A 22,447-nucleotide genomic window follows, 5' to 3' on the forward strand; every position below is an offset into this window, starting at 1 on the left:
TGCAAAAATAAAAAGTTGATCGCCATCTGGGGAGGAACTCAAATTAAAACATCTTTATATCCACTACGTCATAATATTTAATTATCTTCCTTAGCTTTCTAGGGAGCTCTCCAAAATACACAACATATTAAGAAACACGTCAAAACAATACCCCAGAGCACGCACTTAATTCAGAGCTGTGTGACATTCGAGTCGTAAATTCGAAATACAAGTGTATTTTTGTGTTTGAAGAAAGATAAAAATGTTATCTTAGTTAACATTTGGCATTTCAAATTTACCCAACCTAGCGGAACCCTTTCAAGAGCGGCTCAGCTCGATTGACAAAGTTAAAACTGAAACATGTCGGATAAATTTCAAGAAACTAGTTGCTATGGAGTTGTTTGCCTACTTTTTAACTTCCTGACAACCTGCCAAAATAATCAAAATTTCCCTTAGCATAAAATGCTAGTAAAAAAACCGACGTATCATTGAATATTCAAACAACACACGACTAAAATGTTTATATCTTGGTATTATTTCTAATATATCTCTAAGTTAGTCGTCGTTGGTTGTAAACAAATTGCATTTCGAAGGTTTTATTCCATTGGTCAACGGAATGGCATTTTGCACGCGGGATGTTCCGTCCTTGTTCCTTATCTTCTTCATTGGCTCATTTTCTACGGCAGGTAAAGTGATTTGCGTCGAAGTTATAATTGGTCAGTTTTTCTAGGTATTGTACGTCCCAAGAACATACAACAATATTCTTCCTGCGGAAGATGCTGCAAGTCTGAACATGAGCGGACGTGTTGGGCCAAAAACAATAGTCTTAAATGATGCAGAGTGATTATAAATTATAAATATTATTGACTTTTGAATGCATTATCGTTAAAAGCTTTTGTCGTCTCATTCTACAACGATAGAAAAGTATGAAATTAGCATTAGAGATCTTCGTAAAGCCTTCGTAAAGCATGCTTTGCGAAGCGTGGTGAAATAAAAATTTTATAACTCTCTTTCAAATTTGGCCAACGCGCAAACGTTTTTTTTAACATATTTTTACTTAACCTTGCTATTCGCCTAAGTAGTTTCCATACATTTTCGCATTTAGCAGTTGGGAGAAAGTGCGTGCATATCAGCAGTTGTATTTTCACTTACAGTAGTCATCTTCTTAAAACCGCTTAACCAGAATGCTTACTTAATAAGTATTTCAAACATGTGGAGAAAAATAGTGCTGATCGTTATTGAAGATTTAACGCTAACGCTCGAAAAATAAAATAAAATAAAATAAAATGAACGAATAAATAAATAAATAAAATACAAATCGCAGCTCCTCGTGTAGAGAACAAAGTTGATCAATATCCAATGATCAAGGACGAGCCGATATTTTAGTCTATCCAAAGGTTTAATCTTTTCATTTTACAAGTTCCTCAACTTTCAGGAAGGAGAAAACTTCTCTACTGGAGCAGGTGCTATATTTTCCGTGTAGGTGTTAACATATTGTTTTTGAGTAAAACGTTTTCCTTTCTTTTCTTTTCTTTTTTTTTTTTTTTCATAATTACGGAATTATAGCTAGCGACATGCAGTCGATTCCATTTCCCTGGAAAGCTTCTTCCTTGAATTGAACGCTTCAACTTTCGGACCGAGAAAACTTTTCTTCTAGAACAGCTACGTCGTATAGATGGGCATGTAAATGTTAATTCTTGAGTAAACGTTTCTTCGATAATTGCGGGATTAGCTTAGGTCACTGAACGAACGAATTTGTGTTAGTGCTGTACATATATCGAGCGATTTTTATATCTTTTTTTCAAATTAAACTTCAACGAGCTTTTGTTTAGCATACTTGTCTCGTATTGTTCACAAAGTGGAAAAAGAACGTCTTCTCTGGAAGAATAGTTAGTTAGCTTGAGTAACATGCACGGTGGTGGGTGGACAAAAGACATCTGTTGGGTAAGTAATCCTTCTAAGAACTGCTCTTTGGTAAATTTGTTTGCGCATACAATAATGTTTCTTAAACAGCCCTTTTGGCGAGTCTTCCTTAAATAGAAATATAACCTCTTGTTGGAATGACGATGTCAAAATGTGAGAACAAACACTGGTCGCAAAATGATCACAATTTCTTCAATTTTAATAACATGTTAAGGCAAAATAATTGTTGGTTTTTTTTTTTTTTTTATCACCTTTATCTTTCTCGTTCTTTGCTTGTTGAAGACTCTAAACGATTTTTGGGAACAAAGAATCAGTCATTAGCATGGGACAAGGGATAATTTGGGATTATTTTAAGGGAACAAGTGCTGTCTGGGAACTATCAGCATAAACTTGATATTTTGAAGCAAAATTCCAAAAATGCAAAGTTTTCAGACATCCGGAGAAAGTGTAAGCTTTGACCAGGAAGTCTTTTGTCATGGGCTTGATAGATGTCTTAGCACCTACTTTTCAATAACATTTAACTTGCTGTGGTATTCAACATCTAGGACTTCTCATTGCAGCGAAGGGTAGTTTCAGGGAAAATGTAGAAGGGAAAACATGTGGGAAGAAAAAACGGAAAAAAAATCATTAACGAGGGTTACATAGAGGATATTACACGGTGGCGAGAAGATATGAATTTTATGTTCAAGTGGCAAGAGCAATATCTCACGAATGAGCGCAGCGAACGGGTGAGATATTGTTCTTGCCATGAGAACATAAAATTCATATCTTCGAGCTAACGTGTAATGTTCTTTTTTATTATATAGACATACTAATGACGGCGTTTTTAAAGATTTTCTGAAGATTTTCGATCACTTTCCGAAGATTTCCGAAGATTCTCCAAAACTTCTCCGAAGGTCACACGAACGTTGCCGAGCATTCTCCGAAAATTCTCGAAGATTGCCAAAGATTGCCGAAGACTTCCGAGGAAGACCCGGAGATGTTTCGACCGTACACCAACGAATTTAAGTACAATTTAAGAGACAAACTTGATATCAGTGAAATCACCGATATCTTCACTAGTGAGGATATGGAAAATACGCCACTCGAGTCCCGGATGTAGTTTCGTATGAGTTTTACGAGTGGTGTATTTTCCAGTAAAACACTCGTGTCCATATAATAAAATCTTGATAGACCGTCCTGTTCACAATAACAACGTTCAAACAAGTGAAAGTATACCAATAAAGAATCTTGACGCGAGACTAAATGGCGGGAAACAGAAAATCAATCATCGTTGCACTTAGTTTAAGAAAGAATCATATTTCTTACATGGAGAACCGGAATTTTAGAAATTTATTTTCTTCTATCTAAGGTTAAACTGCAAAAAAGATACCTTTTGTAATCGCTTGAGGACAGTGAATTAGCTTAACTTTGTGGGTTATTTCGAACTAAAACTAGAATGGCTCTCCTTCAAATATATTCAACCAACCTACATGTAGGCAAAATAAAATATACATTAATAATTAATTGAATAACCGAATTCTATTTCTTCATCAAAAATGCACAATTAGAATGGGAAGTTTACATGTACTAAATAATCTGTCAAGCGAAGACGTAACATGATTGGTTTTTTCTGAGCGTTGTTTTAACTGTGAGCCAAATAATGCCATCTTTCATTAGTCGCTGTTAACTTTTGTTGGAGCTTAATTCGACCAGACATCACTGGTGCTTGGACAGCACTGGTGCTTATTCAATACTGCATTGACTTGTATCTGGGTCTTATTAAGTGGAGACGTCCGCCGCAGGTTAAGAATGAGTTTTTCTGTGCTTTTCGTTCTCGTGTCATGGATTTCAGTAATCCCTTGTCCAACTCGGGCGCAGGGTGAGTTTGAAAATTTCCTTTTTACCTGCTTTGTATTTTATAGATGCTATCCTTATTCAGGTTTCTTCAGTTGGGCTAAAGATGGCTGTTAAATTAGGATTATTGATAATTATTGAGAATCACATCCTTTCCATTCTGACTTACGCAGAGTCGGCGCCATATTTCTCCATGCTGTATTAATATTGTCAAGTGGTGGACACGTCAAGAGAATAAAGAAAATCAAGCATATAATCCATTGATATTGTCACAATATTCTGTCCAATTTTGAAAATTAAGAGATATCTAAGCTGGCCTATCTACTTCTGGTCGTGATCAAGGGTTAGTTTGAAGTCTTGCGTTTGAATCGGGAGCCAACACATTTGCTGATGATCTCCAATTAGCCGTAGATTTAGAAGCGATGTGATTAAATGCTACAAGCATTTTTGTTCATAACCATTTCATTCTGGGAAATTACCTACTGTCAGCATATAAAGCTGTTGACATTATGATGGCCCGAGTAAAGAGAATCCATATTTTGATAATAGAAATGAACGAATGATCTTTCGTCGTTTTCTCGTATTTTTTTTCCCCAACGAAAAGGAAAATAAAACATTGTAGCATACATTAACCTTAATTCAAGATCGTAAAGCAGGTGATAGTCAGCTACTTAAGAAGCAAACGTCTCCAGCGTTTCTACCAAGTTACAGAAACACTCGTGAAAGTAACAAGAAAATAAGTATGGAATAACATCCATAGGAACACAGAATTTTCTTTTTTTCATTTGTAATAACTAAAACGGCCGTGATCCTGATGATTACCCACCACTAATTTAAAATAACAATACACTTACCAGTGGTTGTTTAAGGGAAATTCCAACGAGAAGTTTGCAGGGGTTTGACGCAATAGTAAAACTATTATCGAATTAAATGCGAATTGTTTTGTAAAAAGATTTAAACCCGGATGAACTTCCCTCTACCAAAACCGTTTTGACTAAAACTGTAGCTAAAAACAGTTCATGATTCAAATCCAATATAGACGTCGTGTCTCGTATTAATTAGCCATTTCCATGTCACCCTAATTTCAGTCTTGTAACACGGAAATTTTCCATAAGACATGATCAGACCTCTCAGTCCACAAAAGCTAATACTTCGAGAGGAGGATTTATTCTTCTGCCACAGAGCGAAATTTCGGGTCCCACAACTATTATTTATTTTATTTTTTTTCTTAAGGTTACCGTATACCTTCAGGGGTGTCTCGCGTCTAAGCGATGTAGCGCGTCCGGTTTAAGCTGTAGATACCTAAAGCCCTACATCAAATTAAAGCTTATAGAGCTGGCTATCAAGCCATGCCAAAAATTTTGAAATAAAATGAACTGCCGATTTTTTCACGGCCACTAAATGCGAGCGTCCTAATCATCTTTTGGAAGATACAAGTCAAAGCGAATTTTATTTTTCGCCAATTTATTTTTTTTCTCGGTTTCAGGGCAAAAAGCGCTAAAAAAGCGTGTCTGCGTTTTGCCACATTCAATTGCAATAAAAAGTTACAGAACATTTTCGAAACAGGATTTAAAAAATGTGAAGCGATCGTACAAAAAATGCTCTCGGAGAAAAAAATATTTCGAAATAAACAATTCGCAGACACGTTTTTGTTTTTTATATGTTAATCTAGCTACTGTCCAAATTTGAGGGCAATCAAACAAATCCCCTTTGAGTTGTAACTCTTTAAAGTGTCTGCTTCAAGCGAAAAAATTTATTCGAGAAAACAGCGTTAATAAAAATCTCTTGCTTCGCAAACAAACTCCACCCACAAACGCCTTCAATTGGGTTCTCAGATCACTGAGCCAATCAGCGAAAGGAAAATTTACTACCATTAACTCGCGGTGAAATCTCCAAAAAACCCCTTGTGTTTCGCAATGCGCTCAAGGCGGAGAGATAATTTTTCTGTAGCTCGGTTTTTCCTGAAGCTAGTCTGGCAAAATGAGGAAGACTAAAAAGGATACGAACGCTAGAGTGGCTGGGCGACGAGAACAAACTGAACAAAAGAAAGCGCGGTGGAGCAAATGTGCATGGATAATATTCCCATGGATCTCAATGAGTTGGACGATTCATCGGTATCGGGCTCAACAAAAGAGTCACTGTAAACGTCACTGTTATCGCTGTCGAATTCCCAAATTTTTACAGAACCTTTCTCTTCTCTTGACTCGATCTTTTTGTCCGCTTGATACGATAGCTATAGTTTCATCCGCGAGGCCAACTTTCTCCTCTTCACTCATTGATGTGTTTTCATTCGTTCTTCGCTTTTTCGAACTGGTAAACAGAGTTTTCCGTGGTCCATGTTTACTTATAACTTAATAGAATTACACGTAATACGAAAAATGTTTGGATTAAGAATGCTGATTAACTGAGTAGCCAACCAATTCATGGTATCCATATCGGTAATATTCCCGCGAATGTAGTCTCGGTTGATTGCGTACACGTTATAGGGCTGTCAATCAAGAGGGAACTTTTACTTCCGGCCATAACGTAAAACCTCCATTTCTCCGCCAATATAAAGTCTTTTTCAATTTTGTTTTCAGAAATTAGAGATTACTCTTCGACCATTACTTTGAACCAAAAATCCAAATTTGAAGAAAATTGCCGATCTGAAGGTATACTGTAACCTTAACTAAACTTAAAAAGCTTGACCAGCACTCTCTATTGTCAGAATATTATTATGGTGTCTTAATAGACAGGTGGAAACCACCGTGGATATTCATATACACCAAATTCATATTCATACCACCAAATTCTCACAAGGACAGTAACTGAGAAATGTGCGATGCTTAAATAGGAGAATTTACATTTGATATCGACAAGGGGAAGATTAAAAAGCAAACCGTCACTCGCACTTTAAAAAATCGATTTTAAGTTTCAGACCTTTTTTACGTTCTTTGCTAAATATTTCTAAATTATGACTTCGAGGTGTCCAGTCTTCAAAATATTGGTAGTTTGTTGTTCCATTTAAACAACAAGTAAGCGATTAATGAAACAGCGTCGAATGTTTAAGAAAGAATTCACCTGAGGTACGAGTAACATGTAAACAAACTCTTTGTACTGAGATTATTTACATCGTGTTGCAAACTTCTGTTTGACTGTTTTAAAATTCTTCTGAAAAATTAATTATTTCTAACAAACTACATAGAGAAAAAACACTTGAAAGTACTGGTGAAGTGAAACTAATGATATAATTTTACCCTCGTTTGCATTATTTTTTTGAACTGTGAAATTTATTTTATCTAGTTCCCATAAATAAGATGTTATCAGTGTTATTCAAGGCACCTAGTTTATATATCTTACGCTTTAGGAAAATGTAAAAGGGACTGAAAAGTACCTAAAATTAATCTGGTCCACTAAAAACTGAAATTTCTCGATTTACTATCGGATTTCCTCGTAAATTCTTCATAAAAAAGCGATGACACTGAAAGGTGAACTCTGAAATAAATCATGTAGTTATCATGGATCCTTACAAGACTTAGCAAGCGGGAAAGAAAATTGCGACTACACTCTTAGCTCCCCGTTAAAGAAGTTATTCCATATATATTTGGTATCACAACAATAACGAACCGGTTAGAAATTATAGTTTCACCGATTTGTTTGTACAAAGGTCTGGCAAAAAAATCAATCTTGTGCGTGGAGAGTAAAGCGAAATAAAGATATACTGCATGTTGATGGGAGATACTAGGCGGGAACATAAGCCAGCATCACGCACTCCTAAATTACTCTGTTCTTTTTAAATGTTTGACTATGTATTTTTGTTTCAGACTTTAATTATAAAAGCCTGTTTCAAATTTTCTTTTATTTATTATAAGCTCTAGGTAAACATGTTTATATTTTTTCAGATGGAGGACGTGAGCTGTACTTTCCAACCCACTATTTCTATGCTGAGAAACGTTTAGTGAACCACTCGATAAAAACCATGACTGTCAAGGACTTGGACGAGTGTGAATACCGTTGCTACCTAGATGCAAACTGTGTCAGTCTTAATATTAGGAACAAAGATCCTGACGGAACACATAAATGTGAGTTGAATAACTCCACTCACTTGGAGCATGACAGCGATCTGAAGGACGACAAGCTTTACTACTATCGTGGCGCCGAAGTAAGCAACTACGAAATTTTTAACTCTGCGCCCTCAATTACTTTTTTAGACTGTATATTACCACCGGAAGCTCTCACTTGCAAACGTTTCGGGCTCAGCCAGGCAATGAGAGCAAGCAGGCCTAAAGCCAGAAACAACAAGCGGGGCCTCAGAAGAGAACGCAAGTCATCTTTGCCGGGAGGAAGGGCTTCGAGGAGGAGGGACGGGGGGGGGGGGGGGTGGAGGGAGGCGAAAGCCTGTTGTTTAAACGAAGAAAATGAACGAGAGAGTACAATTGCAGGATAAAACTGACCTATACATATCCAACTGGTATATACATATATAACGAATAATCCCATGGCTCTTGACACAGTTTGGCCAACTGATTTTTAACCTTTTTCTTACTGATTATTGCAGTCTGTTGATGAACAGAAATTTAAAAGGCGACTTCTTTTGTTTCAAACACGAGTAGGATCGTCCTAGTCATGCAGGAAATATAATCACCGGAAGCTTTCTGAACAAAGTCTCTCGAACTAACTGCCAATCAATTTTAGAATATTGCAATCGATATAAGATACTGTACTGCAACAAAATACTCTTTAGGCTAAAGAGTCGTTGTCGTTATAGGTTTTATGTAAATTTGGTTGCATTGGAATTAGGCGATACGTCCAAAATATCCCTGTATTTTATCAGAAATTTAATGGCTTGGATCAAACTCGGGTTTTGTTTAATAATACCTCCATTTTCTTCCGCCTTTTGTCGGGTAACAAAATTTCAGTTTTAAAAGTAAAGAAGAGCTGTATTGTGTCATTCGATGATACCTCATTCGTACTTAACCTTGCGCGTTCTTAATTTCGCGACTTCAGGATTTGATGTTAAGAAAAATACATTAAGTTTCGCAAAAGTACGTCGACAAAGGTCAAATAACACTTGATGAGGCAATTGCTCGACTTCGTAAATTTATTACCGTAGTTAATTTCGCGAGTGTTTTTTGCGAGTCGTAAAATTCGGGAAAAATCACGAAAATTAATATTCGCGAAAAAACTGAGAGCGCGAAAAAATATGGGAACTTTAATACCAGATAATGTAAGAAATAATCCTTGGCTAGTTTTAAATGATGTTTAGCCGCGGGTTCATTGGTAATCGGTTGATTATTTTTCCTTGAAAATATCCAGTCTTTATGTGGTCTTGCTTTCAACTAATTAGCATTCTTCCTCCGATTCACCGTCATCTTTAGCTTCTAAATTCACAAAAACCTGTTTAGTACAGTCATAAAATTTCCATTTGTAGGCTACTTCTGGGGAAACGGGATCCTCGGATAAGGAACTGGGAGATTAAAACAATGGGAAAGCTGTGAAATTAAATGTACTTGTGAAATTTGTTTTCCTGCAGTCGCGAAATAAGCTAACTAATTTTTGTTACTTTGATTTAGAATCATTGTGGAAAGCACCAGGAGAAGTGCCAAAACAACGCAACTTGTCTGTCCGGTTTTACAAGTAAGAAATATCGATGTGTGTGCAGTCCTGGTTTTGAGGGCGAAAACTGCGAAGACGGTAGGTATAAGAGATATCTTGAGTCGTAACAAGAGAAACAAAAAAACATCTTATCAAGTAGGAACTTTTAAGCAAGCCAAGAGATATTATTATGCTAAAAATGACTTTCCATGTCTTACTACAACGAAAACCCAGAGGGTGCTTCTGTCCACCTACTCCTCCCTTGCACTACGGTCGGGGTACGAGTGAGGAAAAATAGCAGAGCATGACTCACAATGCTTAACACACAGAGTCAGTTTCAAAAACCGGTGGGTTAGAAAACCGGCGGAAAAAATCACATATTTGACCGTTGGCTTAAATATAATAATTATATCACATTCTACCTCCTAGATATCGATGAGTGTGATGTACAGAAAGACCCATGTGCTGCCGTTGCTAACTCTGTGTGCAGTAATACGCATGGATCGTACTATTGCAAGTGCAAAGATGGATTCGTAAAGAACGGTGCAACCTGTGAAGGTGCAATATAATTTGGTTCATAACATGAGTATCCTTACGTTGCTTAAAATTAGTTACAACCTGTCCGTAAGGAGTTGCTATCCGCTCCATCCCCCATTATGTGTAAGACACACCTCATTTTCGTATTCTCGGTGTTGGACTGGAACTACAATCGTTGACAAAAGTCCATGGGACACTTACCTAATATAACGAATTATCTGTGTTTTAGAACTGAAGTTTGACACAAAAAAGAAAAAATAAAACGCTGCTATATCCTTTAAAAGCGCGTTGCTGTTCCCCCTCCCCACTCAACACAATATTGAAAATCGGGTGAAATTGCAGGTACTAGTTTTCAACATTGTATGGGAGGTGGGGGGCGAGGCTAGGCAGGTGAAGTTGTATTCGCCTCTGGCGTGTGAGCAAAAGCGCCAAAAGTGCAAATTTGTCCCAAAACTTTTGTCCATGATTGTAGCTTGCGACTGCGGCTAAGGCGGGGAGTATTTTCAAATGCAAATGACTTTAATCTCCTTTTGATGATATTCCCCCACACGAGCCTCCATCCCAAGCTACAACCATGGTCACAAGCGTTAGAAATCGTCATTCTTTTCGCATTTTGCTCCTCCCTACCCCTGTGTAATGTTGACATAACACTTAAGTCCAATACAAGTTTGCATTATACCATTTTCCAACATTGTAAGGGGGAATGGGGGTGCTGATACTCATTCTGTAGATATTACAGTTATGATTATTTTCAAGCACAATTTTTTAATGGTTGCGGTTCCAGTCCAATACGAGAATACAAAAAAGTTCTATTAGTACACCTCTTCGTATTTCACGTGATTTACTCCAATGGAAATTTAGTTCTTTCATGTATTTCATACGCTAAATGAAAAATCGGAGAGCATTAAAGACGCTAGAGCTTCTCTCGAATGCGCATCGAGCAACTTTATGATCCACGCTAAAGCATGAATCAATTCTCAATTACGTACTTGATTGATTTTTTTCCGTGCTTGTTCAAATGTCTTTCTGTGTTTATCACATATTTATTTACACATTTCTGTATTTCCTTCAGTTGATGTATGTCACTGGCGAAATTTCCAAAATCTGTCCGATGCAGAAAGACGATATGACTACGGAAGACAAGGTGACGACAAATGTGACAACACCCTCAATGGCTGGTATCGCTTCCAAGGAGCTGCAGGCACAAAAATGGTGACCACATGTCCACCGATGGACCATTGTGATGCATCCTATCCTATCTGGTTGAGTGGTGGTCATCCTACAGTGGCTGAGGGTAAAGTCACAAGAAACGTCTGCATTCATCACGATGCCTGTTGTGACGTATCATTCTTCATTCAAGTAAAGAATTGCGGCTCCTACTATATTTACAATTTATTTCCCCCAGAGAAGTGTCCCGCCCGTTACTGCAGCACTGACCAATCAAGTTACAAATGCCCTTACTGTAAAACCTAGACATCGAGTGACAGCTGTATACGTTTACTTTCATTGTCTTTTTTTTCTTTGCGATTAATAACAGGCCCGGGTACCCGAAAAACAAGCAAATGGAACTAGAGAAGGAATTTGCTTAACATTAGACCTTTTCCGACTGGGCGGTTTTTTGCCCCATTTCAGACCATGTGATGAAAGTCTTGAGAATTCTTCCTTTCAAATTTTCAAATTGTCCCGTGTATTTGAATAAATAACTTTTAGATGAATAAAAGAACAATTCTCTAGAGAATATCACGTGGTCTGTTATGGAAAAACAAACCACCCAAGCGAAAAAGGTTTATTATAGACAATATTATATTGTGGGGTGATGCCTCAATGCTGGACCTTTGCAGGCTCAGTTCGACCGTCGCTTACGGCGTACAAGTATTCCTACACAAACTGTTTCATATTGTAGAAATCATGGGAGATGAGGGGCACGGAAGGGGAGAGTGCAAGCTGCGCGGGAATTTTTTTAATGGATTTTCTTTTTATTACCAATTGTATTCTTACTATAAAACTGTAGTACTATAGTACACGTGACTCTACACTCACTCGAATGATGTCGCGCGGAATGAAGTATATCATGTTCAACACTTTACTAATAATACTAATTTAGAGGCATTCCAAAGATCGTTCAATGTCAAGATTGATAACATTCAGCCTGAGTCGACCATTCCAGACTCAAGTTATTAACCAACCATGTAACCAACGAACGACCAATAAGAACATGCTTCGAGCAATAAGGCTTGTTGTTGCATCAAACCGGACGAAATTCCAGCTCCATTACAATGTCTCTTGAGAGTTTTTCACCTCTTTTCTTATCATTCGTAGCTGTTCTTTAATATTAAAACTGCGGTAAAAAAAAGGATGCACCCATTTCTAGATTTTTCCTGAACAATGGCCACTAACTAATCCAACTAAATCCTTTTCCTCAAACCAAGGGTCCAGTTAGAACATTTGAGGTATAAAGAACATCGTTCAGACTGCTCTGGCATATTCTATTTCACTATTAATTCCCTCGATACTAACTGGACGGCATTAGAGCGTGAATTAGGTTTTCGTACACCATAAAGGTAAGGGCACAAGCTGGAATCACCCTGAAAAACAAAAACAAAAAATTATTAATAATAAGGACAGACAGTTGCTAGTTGCTTCTTTGATTGTTTATTGACTTCAGAATTTAGTTTCGAGTTGGCTTGTTTGTTGGTAATATCTTTTTTTCGTGTTTCCTAGTTTTCGTGTTTGTTTGTTTGTTTGTTTATGTTTGTTACTTTGCTTGTTTGTTCCTTTGCTTGTTTTGATGTCTGTTTCCTAGTTTGCATGCTTGTTATCTTGTTTTAATGTTTGCTTCTTTCCCTTGTTTGTTTTGTTTTTATTTCGTTTTCCATCTTGCTGCTTTGTTGTCTGTGTTTACTTGTGACATGTAATTATTTTTGCTCTTTCTTTTACTGGTGTTTTTGTTTCAAACATTGTTAACCACGTCAAGTGAAAGAGTAGTTGAATTATTGCGCGAACTCTGAAGCTCAGTCAAACCTCAACTAAGTTTTCAATTTTTTTTTTCCGCTGCTCTCAATAATAATGACAAGGAGATAGGGAGATAAGATAAAGAGACCGCTTAATAGCGACAACGGACATTTTTCTGTATCTCAAGTGACAAGTTCATATACAAAGTTGACCACGTTTTACAAACACTGGTTATCTAAGCACTGCAGATTTTCATAATTATGTACCAATTCTAATCTGTTAGAAAATGAAAGCTATTAATTTCACTAAACTTACTATAATAAATGAGTATTGACGCTCTTGCACTTGACAAGGGAACTTTAAAGTGAGTGCGAGACATTTGCATATTTGTTCTTCAGTTACATAGATTAAATAAACATTTTGGAAGTAGATTTTAATTCACTAAATTTTTCTGTATATAATTTTAGATAAGACAGGTTTATACACAATACTTTTTGCCATTTTTTTCTGTTACAATAAATTGTAATTTAGAGCGTCCTCAATTAGCTCTTTTAAGCTAAATACATCAGCATTGTGAAATAAAGTGCATCGACAAAACATGTATTCACTGAGTCTATGACGAGAGCCCGGTTAATACGGACACCCGAGTAATGTAGATACTTTTGCGTATCTGTTCCATGGTGCTCTACAAAAGCCTAACATGCACGCTGTACTGCGACTAGCAGGAGGCTGACCAGTTGCCTATTTACAATGCGTGAAGAGGTAATTTCGCGACTACCAAGAACAAATCGAGTATAATATGTAGCAACATAGAGGACTTCAACGCAAGGTATTTAGATTTCCAAACATGCTACTTTTTTCAAAACAAACAAACAAACAAACAAACAAACAAAATCGGTACATGAAAGCTTAGAAGGGGGAATTATTGCATTTGCCATTCGGAGGAACTAAACTGTTCGTGACAGTGAAAGAGAACGTAAATATTTTTCTGTCGGTATGAAATGCACGTGTGTCGCTTAAGACTAGTTTATTGAATCTTTGGTTGTAAGATTGGTTAGACAGTTGTTAAGCATGGATCTCAGCTTCAGTTCTAGTTTGAAATTTTATTAGCACCAATTTACATCTGAAGGTCTGTGAATGCTTTAATTACCTCTAATCCGCACAGGTTGATGTACTTGCACTTGGTTGGGGAATTCGTTCCCAATTTTTCCCGCTGGATTTTAGGGTTTTGGAATCAGGCGATTACGCAAGCTTTATCACCTGGGTACTCTTTTAATTCAATTTTGTTGTGTACTGTACCTTACAGCTAGTATATTATTTGAGTTATGTAAGGCTGCACGACCGGCAGTAAACATTGCGGCTCGAGATTTGAGCCGCACAGCAATTCCTGAAAACGAGCCGTAGATATAAATAACAAATATCAGATACCGTCACGCTAGCAAGAATGACCAAAACTGTAATCCTGGTCCCCATTACTACGATTGAAAAACAACGCGGAGAGACGCAAAAATGAATGCATGTTCTCTATGGTTGGCCATTCGTTTCAAAATTACAACAGGGTATACGCGGGTTTTTCTGCCGTGTATACTTGTTTACATACGTTACGTATGGCTTTAAGGCCATATATACGACCATTTAGATGGCGTATATACGCATTTTTAAATGGCCATATATTCGCGTAAACTTAAGTGCGGGGATATGCGAAATAAATGCCCAAATATACGCGTCCTACAAGGACCCATATATACGCGTGCTAAAATGCGCGTATATGCGTGTCTCGCAGAGGACTTTGTATGTGCCCACATGAAAGTGCCTTTTGACAGCATTGCAATTCGTGTATGATAGCAATGAAGATTACTTTGACTAGTAATTGTCAATATGGCGGTGGCAGTGGTCAAAAGTCTTGTCTTTGTTTATCTGCATTTGAATGTTTGTCACTGCTCTCCAACAACTGAGCTTCTAGAAACAGTTACGCGCCCTTTTGAATGACTCCGCAAGATTCTATCCCCAAGCTGATCTTAATATGGCGGAGAACTTGATCATTCGCCTTGAAGTTGCGGTGGACTCTGTCCAACTAAACGTTTAGTTGATTCATTGGAGAGAGGTACCCAAGCGAATGCTGGAAGAATACCACCTCTTGAATCGGTGGTGAGACAACTTCAATGTTTACTACATAGATGGGAAATGCTGGCATTAAGAGCAGTTTCATGCACCTCAGTACGCCCCATTAGGACTTTGCCAACTTTATCAGCTTCTAATGGAAGAGTGGGTCGTCCATCCTATGAAATATCAATACCTCAAGTGGAGTTTTTAAGAAACAGAATGAGATTTACTTAGTCCCAGATGTCAAGAATGTTATTAGTTTCCAGAGCTACTCTTCGGCGTAGAGTTGGAAACATTTAGTCATTCTCCAGTCGATGTTATTATACGAACCTCACAGATTCTGATTTAGATGCACTGATTCGAGAAATAAGACGTGGGTTTCCCAATTCTGGTATCAGTATGATGCTGGGACATTTGCAAAGTAGAAATCTCTATGTTCAGCGTCAGCGTGTAAGGGAAAGTTTAGTTCGAACTGACCCAGCAGGGTCTGCTATGAGGTGGTTCAATACCATCACAAGGCGTGTTTACAGCGTCAGGGGATCTAATTCTCTCTGGCACATTGATGGCTTACATTGCCTTATCCGTTGGAGATTTGTAGTACATGGTGGTATTGACGGGTTTTCCAGACTTGTAGTGTATTTAAGTTGTGGAACAAACAATTCAGCTGCAACTGTACTCGCTCTCTTCTTAGCTGCCGTGCAAAGTTATGGATGGCCCTCTAGAGTGCGTTCAGACAAAGGGGGTGGAAATGTAGAGGTAGGAAGAGCTATGCTACAGCACAGGGGGTTAAACAGGGGAAGCATAATTACTGGGTTGTCTGTACACAACCAACGAATTGAACGTCTCTGGAGAGATGTCTTCATTGGAGTGGCTCATTTTTTCTATACCCTGTTCTACCAGATGGAGGAAAATGGCATCCTGGAATCGACCAGCATAATCGATCTGTTCTGTTTGCATTACATATTTCTTCCCAGAATTAACCATCAGTTAAACCTCCTAGTTGAAGCATGGAATAATCATCCTGTACGCACAGAGGGTCACTGGACTCCTCAACAAATTTGGGTGAAAGGTATGATTTCACAAGATAATACTCGAAATACTGCTGTCAGGGACATATTTGATGATAACAGCCAACCAGATGAGTTATATGGTGAAGACCCAACGGGACCTACACCAAATGAGTTTGACCTGGGCAGTGTTGAGGTACCAGATACAAACCTGCCATTGAATAACACAGAACGTGCAGATATCATGCATATACAACCTCTTTCAGCTAGTAATAACTATGGAGTGGATCTTTACTTGGCAGCTCGACAGCTTATTTTGAGACTAGTGCAAGCACGCCAGAATTAAGTGACTAATCATCAACTGTTGTGTTTGCTAAAGCATGATACACTGTTAAGATTCGACTGGCAGAAATACATGTCTCTTAAAAATTACAGGATGATTCAGGTGACATAGCTTTTGAGTTAAAATGAAATAAAACTGAGAAAACACACTTAATAAAACTTTATTACTCATGAAATCAAAACCATGATCTTATAAATCACCAATATGCACTTGAACGAAAGGCTGCAATAACGCTGGGATCATAAAAATGTGAACTGAACTGTTTTCTAACAACTTTGTGTTATCAAAAAAACTGACCAAATTTAATCTACCTAATGTTCTAAAAGTCTTAAGCTGTTAAATTTTACCAAAACCATACTTCCCAAAGGTAATGCTTTTATCTAGGTGATCTTTGAAAATCTTGTATTCCGCATGTACAACTGGAATGTAAAGAGTGAGTGGACAAGTATTGGCCTCTGCCAAAACTTTGGTAACACTGCTTGCAAGATACTTTATATGCAGGATAGTTGTGGGGTCATTTGGCAGTGACGGGTATCCTGTCCAGAACAGCATCAAGTCATGCAAGACTTCCTGTCCCTTTTCATCATCTATTGAGTGAAACAACAGCACAAATCCTGTCAGAGAATGCAGCAGGTATATGTACTTTTCAAAAAAAAAAAAAAAAAAAAAAAAAAAAAGCGAAAAAAAGATACTGGGACCTCTTGCTACCAAGATCAAGGGCCATACTGTAAATTCAAGTTTTGCCCCTTCAATACCCACAATTTACCATAAGGACCGAGGAAATGAGGTTAGTAAGATATTTATAATATCTCTAAATCTTTGAACCTGGCAGGAAGGAAAAAAGACGACAACGACTTCCGGCACTTTTTAGCAGGCCATACAATAGAATACACCCAGTTAATTGACCAATCAAAGCACTAAAATAACTAAAACCCTTTTAATGGAATTTGTAACACTAGTGGATACTGGAAATATGAATCAAAATGTTGTAGGGCTGTTATTTAGCTACTTATTGAGACAGAGGAGCCCTGCGCAAGATTAATGAAATAGATTAGATGAGTTCTGTGTTCAAGCCCCATGGCCAATCAAACCAGTGTCAATCTCCGGTCTCTGTACATATATACAGTGCAGCTCAGGTATTCTTGGTTTTCATGTGACGTAGTCATATTCCAAAATTAGAAATTATCCTTCCTTCTGAGGTTTTAGTTTCATCAGATAAAAGGCCCTGTAGGAACGTGACGTTTGGCAATGTTTTAGCTGGACAGAGTTCTTCTTTTTGTAACAGAGCACTCCAAGCTTTTGCGTTGCGTGACATGAAAATGGCGGCCACAAAAGACTGTCGCGTAGGTCAAAAGACGAGTTATCGCTTTAGTTTTTGTTGAATAAACGGTGCTTGCACTAGAAGAAGCATTTATTTCAATGTGTCGGAGCACTAGAGTAAAAATGTTCGTTTCAATAGCAAAACTCAAGGACGGATGTTTTTGTTATTTTACGGTCGCCATGTTTGTGCCCCTCCGAAGGGCACAAACATGGCGTCTCCATACAAAGCTCTATAAATTTGGATGACACGCTTCTGCGAATAACGAGCGAATGAACAACAGCAGAAACCTGATTCTTGGCGAGGTTGTTTATATAGCAATCATCTATCATATCCTAGATTCTTGAATTTATTTATTGAATGGTTACGATTTTTAGTTTTGATCACATGACTGGTGAAAACCAAGAATATGCGAACTAGGCATACGCTTATTATACGAGCGTATTTTGCGTATACGCGTATGTTAATGCGCGCACATATACGTGTATATACGCGCACATATGCGCGTATATACGCGCGTATATGTCTCTTTGTTATGCATTCCCACAAGTTTCTTTATGTGAAGCATTGTTAGTCAAACAAAGGGCATGTACTAAAACCCGAAACAACGAAACGAAACGAGCGAAACGAGCGAAACGAAACTACCGAAACAAGCGAAACGACCGAAAAGAGTAAAATAGTAAGTAAATAAATAACAAAGTTTAAAAAAAGCCTTGATTTCTGGCATGTTACTATGGCAGCCGCATCTCCTACACAGATCCTGCTCTCAAGCCTCATGTGTGATATCGTGACATCACAAACCTGAAAGGTGGATGAGCGCAAGCGTGTCGAGCAGGAAGACATCGAGAAAAAGGTAGGTATTTTCACATTCTGAATGGTATTCTAGCTAAAACAAGAAATCTAATTTCAAAGAAAGGTTTTCTGGTCGTATCGTGGATTCTTAGACGGTGGCGAATCGAATGGTCTTTTCGCCGGAGAATGACTTTGCAGTATTCTTCGTGCGAACCAGGACTTTCTTTAATATATATCTCTAAAGAAAAACGAGGGCGACTTGACAGGCTTTAATAATATTAACGTCAGACCTTCGTGACTCCTGCAGTTCTCAAAGTAATTTCTTATTAGGCGCTTCGGCTCTTCACGGATACTCTTGAGATTGTGTTTCCGTACATCCTGGGCTCCGGGGTTGTCGATTCGCCACTGCCTACGAATCCGCGATAAATTACATTTCTTGTTTCAGCTAGAATGCCATTCAAAATGTGAAAAATACTCGCCTGTTTCTCGATGTCTTCGTGGTCGTCGTCGACACCCTTGCGCTCATCCATCTTACAGGTTTGAGATCTAACGATGTCACACGTGTGGATCTGGGCACGAGATCAGGCTGCCATAGTAACGTGCCAGAGATCAAGGCTGTTTTTTTTTTGTAAACTTTTTTTCATTTATTTACTTATTATTTTACTCGTTTCGCTCGTTTCGCTCGTTTCGCTCGTCTCTGTGGTTTCGTTCCGCTCGTTTCGGTGGTTTCGTTTCGGTGGTTTCGTTTCGTTGTTTCGGGTTTTAGTACCTGCCCAAACAAAGAACATTATATTTCTGGGAATGAAAAAGGCTTCAAAGCGAAATTTGCATGTTGTTAAAACGTCCTGCCGATCAATGAAACCTGTCATATTTCGAGTTTTCGATCACTTCGCAAATTCACCGACAAACAACCGTTCATTAACACTTGCTTGATCTTACGCTACCAAAAATGGGAAGAATATTGAAACAGTCGCTTGAACTCCCTATTTTAACACGTGAACTTAATGTTTTTACAAGTTAAGATCTGTATTTCGGCACGTGTCGGCAAGTCGTTTGCGAAATGTTTGTCTAAATGAAGCGTTCTGAAGATCCTCGTCGAAATAATGCATATCTCCGGTTATATTTGACACAGATCATTCAGTCAAATGGTAAAATAATCTTTCCTTGACGAAAAAATTGTTTATTAGAGTTTCTATGGTGCGCCGCTCAGGTTTAGTTATTTTTTCTTCAAGGAAAAGTTGTGTGTTTCGGCACGCGTCGGCAAGTCGTTTGGAAAGTGTTTATTGTCTGAACCGTTCTGAAGATCTTCGTTGAAAAAATGACATCTCCGGTTTTATTTGACACAAATTGGTTCATTCAAACGGTACAATGCTCTTTCTTTAGCCTAATAATTGTTTATCAAAGTTTCTATGGCGCGCTGCTCACGTTTAGTTATTTTTTTCTTCAAGGAAAAGTTCTGTGTTTAGGCATGCGTCGGCAAGTCGCTTGCGAGATGGATATCGTTTGAAGCGTTCCGAAGACCTTGTCGAAAAAATTATATCTCCGGTTATATTTGACACAAATCGTTCATTCAAACGGTAAAATGCTCTTTCTTTAGCCAAACAATTGTTTATGAAAGTTTCACTGGCGCGTCGCTCACTTTTAGTTATTTTTTCTTCGAGGAAAAGTTCTGTGTTTCGGCATGCGTCGGCAAGTCGCTTGCCAGAACGTTTATTGTTTGAAGCGTTCCGAAGACCTTGTCGAGAAAATGATATCTCCGGTTATCTCTGACACAAACCGTTCCAAATGGTAAAATACACTTTCCCCGACGAAAGAACTGTTTACCGAAGTTTCTATGGTGCGCCGCTCACATTTGTTATTTTTAATTTTCTTCAAGGAAAAGTTCTGCACACGTTTCCAAGTCGCGCGCTTTCTTGGACCGTGTTTACTTTGTGTCGAAAAAAAATTATCATTCGGTTGTGTTTGCTCCTTGAAGATGGGATTGTTGAAGCGTGTAGGTTCTATTTGACAAAAAAAAAAAAAAAAAAAAAAAAAAAAAACGTTAAATTTTTGATTTAACGGTAAAATACTCTCTCTTTTAATTATATTCAGTCAGTTAATTTTCTGTCAAGTGCCCAATTGCAAAATGTTCAACGGTTTCAGCCAACATTTTGCTAATAACTCTAGTCTGAAGGCATACGCGCGTATACTGTATACGCGAATTCAAAATAAAGAAAACTCTTTCTCGCTCTGTGGCAAGCTGTCAAGCCATTGAAAACAACAATGACCTGTTAAGAAAAGAAAAAACAAAAGGTTAGCTCATACATACCAATCAGGCACACGCGTATTTACTGTATACGCGTATGTGCGTATGTCTATGCGTATATCCATACGCGTATACGCGTATTGGGCTGACGCGAATTACGCGTATATTTTGGTTCGGACATATCTGAGCTGCACTGTATGTAACATGAAGCAATTGGGAGTATTTCTACTCTCTCCCGGATGGGATGCCAGTCCAACAAAGGGTTGCCCTCATCCGCCTTACACGTTTGGAATCCCTGGGTGGAGAGAGGCACTGTGAGGGTTTAGTGTGTTGCCCAAGAACACAACAGAATGATCCCAGCAAGAGCTTGAACCCAGACTACTCAATCCCGAGTCTAGTGCAAATCAAAACATCCCCATGTGTCCCCAACAAAAGATATTATCTTTTCATCATTATTGTAAGTCAATTTGAGTATAGTAAGGAACATGCATCACCTCTGAAGAGCTCATCAATGTACTGTCTGAAGAAGTTCCCAGCACGTTGGCAGAGGGGATCTCTGCTTTCTTCATATTGCATCTGTGATATCATTTTCCCTTCATCGATGATTCCCATGTCCATGGGAAATACTCTCTGTTGGAGGTCTGGATATCTCTCCAGCAAAGAAAGAAGACCCACACCACATACTTTTACTTCATCCAAACCCCGTCTTAGATCATCCAACGCCGGTAATCTTTTTGTCACGACCTCATAAAGGAGAATGCATTCATATGCCAGATGCCTCCTATCTTCTGTGATGGTAACATGAGGAAAGCCAGCTGTCATTAGAAGCTCTGTCATGTCCTGTGGGCTACCTGGTTCTGTAAATGCGAGCAATTGGTCTTCTCCACAATTAAGTAGCTATTATCAAAAAGGAAAATCACTGTCAGTCACAAATAAAGGACATTGATTCTGGGGTTTCAATAAGAGTTTTGGCAGAGGGGTGCCAGGTCATGACATCCAGCTGGTAAATAGGGGGGTCCCCCAAGTACATTTGCAGAGACCTATACATTTTCAATTTGTACAATCATTCTTTTTGCAAATGAAAATAACAAAATCCATATTAATAATATCACTAATAATTTCCTGTTAAGTCTGTTATATATTTACACAAGTGGGGTGTTTCTTGACTTAGAGGCCTGGGTGTTTTAGCATTGCCAGCAGTTTTTTTTTTTTAAATATTGGACAATGGCGGCCAGGTGTTAATTTGTAAAATATACATTGTATCAAATGATTAATTTAGGGCCTTAGCTCCTGCAAGTCTCCTGTAGCTTGAACTGGTAGTGGAGTATCTGGACTAATAACCAGAAAGGCTTAGCTTTGAATACTGGTTGGAGTGCAATATATTCTTGCAATTTCTTCTCACTATGCCTGTGTCACTGACTGAAAACTCATTGTCTCAATTTAAGCTAAATTACTTTACTCCACAATTACTTAACTGAAAGGGATACAAAATAAATTAATTTACCCTTTGCTTGAAAGCTTATAAACTTCTCATAGGAGATATTCAAGGAGAATTAATACATGTACATAGATTACATGTACATGTATACAGGTCATGTTTTACATAAAAGATTTCTGATGTTCAACAAACCTGTGTCAACTTCTCTTTTAAACAAGGGTCTGGAATATCATCTAAAGTTATGTGAACTACTGCTGCATCCCTCTTTCCACTAGTCAGGTAAGACACAACAGCTGGGGAAAGTCCAGATACACCATTACAATCACTGAGAATAGAATGCAGTATCATCTTTCCAGCCAGGACAAACAATCCTCCAGACAAGACATCATACTCATGAATT

At 38.1% G+C, this 22,447-nt stretch overlaps 3 protein-coding genes and 2 pseudogenes across 3 annotated transcripts in view; 2 read left to right on the plus strand and 3 right to left on the minus strand.

Annotated features, from left to right (window-relative positions):
• LOC149104582 (uncharacterized) overlaps nucleotides 1-22,447 on the minus strand; it is a 148,006-nt gene that overhangs the window by 40,581 nt on the left and 84,978 nt on the right. The window lies entirely within an intron of this gene.
• Nucleotides 178-13,398, plus strand: LOC149104584 (uncharacterized). The gene is made up of 5 exons (XM_089271058.1): nucleotides 178-665; nucleotides 7,620-7,879; nucleotides 9,291-9,411; nucleotides 9,742-9,870; nucleotides 10,922-13,398. Exons 1-5 carry the CDS (start codon nucleotides 596-598, stop codon nucleotides 11,320-11,322), a joined length of 981 nt encoding a protein of 326 aa, XP_089127184.1. The 5' UTR covers nucleotides 178-595; the 3' UTR covers nucleotides 11,323-13,398.
• Nucleotides 12,362-22,447, minus strand: part of LOC149104585 (solute carrier family 25 member 32-like) — a 33,014-nt pseudogene continuing 22,928 nt past the window's right edge.
• LOC149104586 (uncharacterized) lies at nucleotides 14,680-16,355 on the plus strand (annotated as a pseudogene).
• LOC149104587 (uncharacterized) lies at nucleotides 16,399-22,440 on the minus strand. The gene is made up of 3 exons (XM_089271060.1): nucleotides 22,240-22,440; nucleotides 21,104-21,506; nucleotides 16,399-16,841 (listed from the first exon to the last, which is right to left on the minus strand). The coding sequence occupies exons 1-3, from the start codon at nucleotides 22,393-22,395 to the stop codon at nucleotides 16,591-16,593; spliced, it is 810 nt and encodes a 269-aa protein (XP_089127186.1). The 5' UTR covers nucleotides 22,396-22,440; the 3' UTR covers nucleotides 16,399-16,590.

The sequence above is a fragment of the Orbicella faveolata genome, unplaced genomic scaffold (genome assembly GCF_042242905.1).
Source record: "Orbicella faveolata isolate gen_17 unplaced genomic scaffold, um_ofav_v1 contig_34, whole genome shotgun sequence".
Lineage (NCBI taxonomy): Eukaryota > Metazoa > Cnidaria > Anthozoa > Scleractinia > Merulinidae > Orbicella > Orbicella faveolata.

Bases quoted from the DNA above. Each gene is read 5' to 3' on its own strand.
- LOC149104584 (XM_089271058.1), top strand. From the start codon at position 596: ATGGCATTTTGCACGCGGGATGTTCCGTCCTTGTTCCTTATCTTCTTC. The intron at 7,880-9,290 runs GTAAGCAACTAC...ACTTTGATTTAG, and splicing joins ACTACTATCGTGGCGCCGAA to AATCATTGTGGAAAGCACCA. The intron at 9,412-9,741 runs GTAGGTATAAGA...TCTACCTCCTAG, and splicing joins GGGCGAAAACTGCGAAGACG to ATATCGATGAGTGTGATGTA.
- LOC149104587 (XM_089271060.1), bottom strand. From the start codon at position 22,395: ATGATACTGCATTCTATTCTCAGTGATTGTAATGGTGTATCTGGACTT. The intron at 21,507-22,239 runs GTTTGTTGAACA...TTTTGATAATAG, and splicing joins TAAAAGAGAAGTTGACACAG to CTACTTAATTGTGGAGAAGA. The intron at 16,842-21,103 runs GTGATGCATGTT...TTCACTCAATAG, and splicing joins CATTGATGAGCTCTTCAGAG to ATGATGAAAAGGGACAGGAA.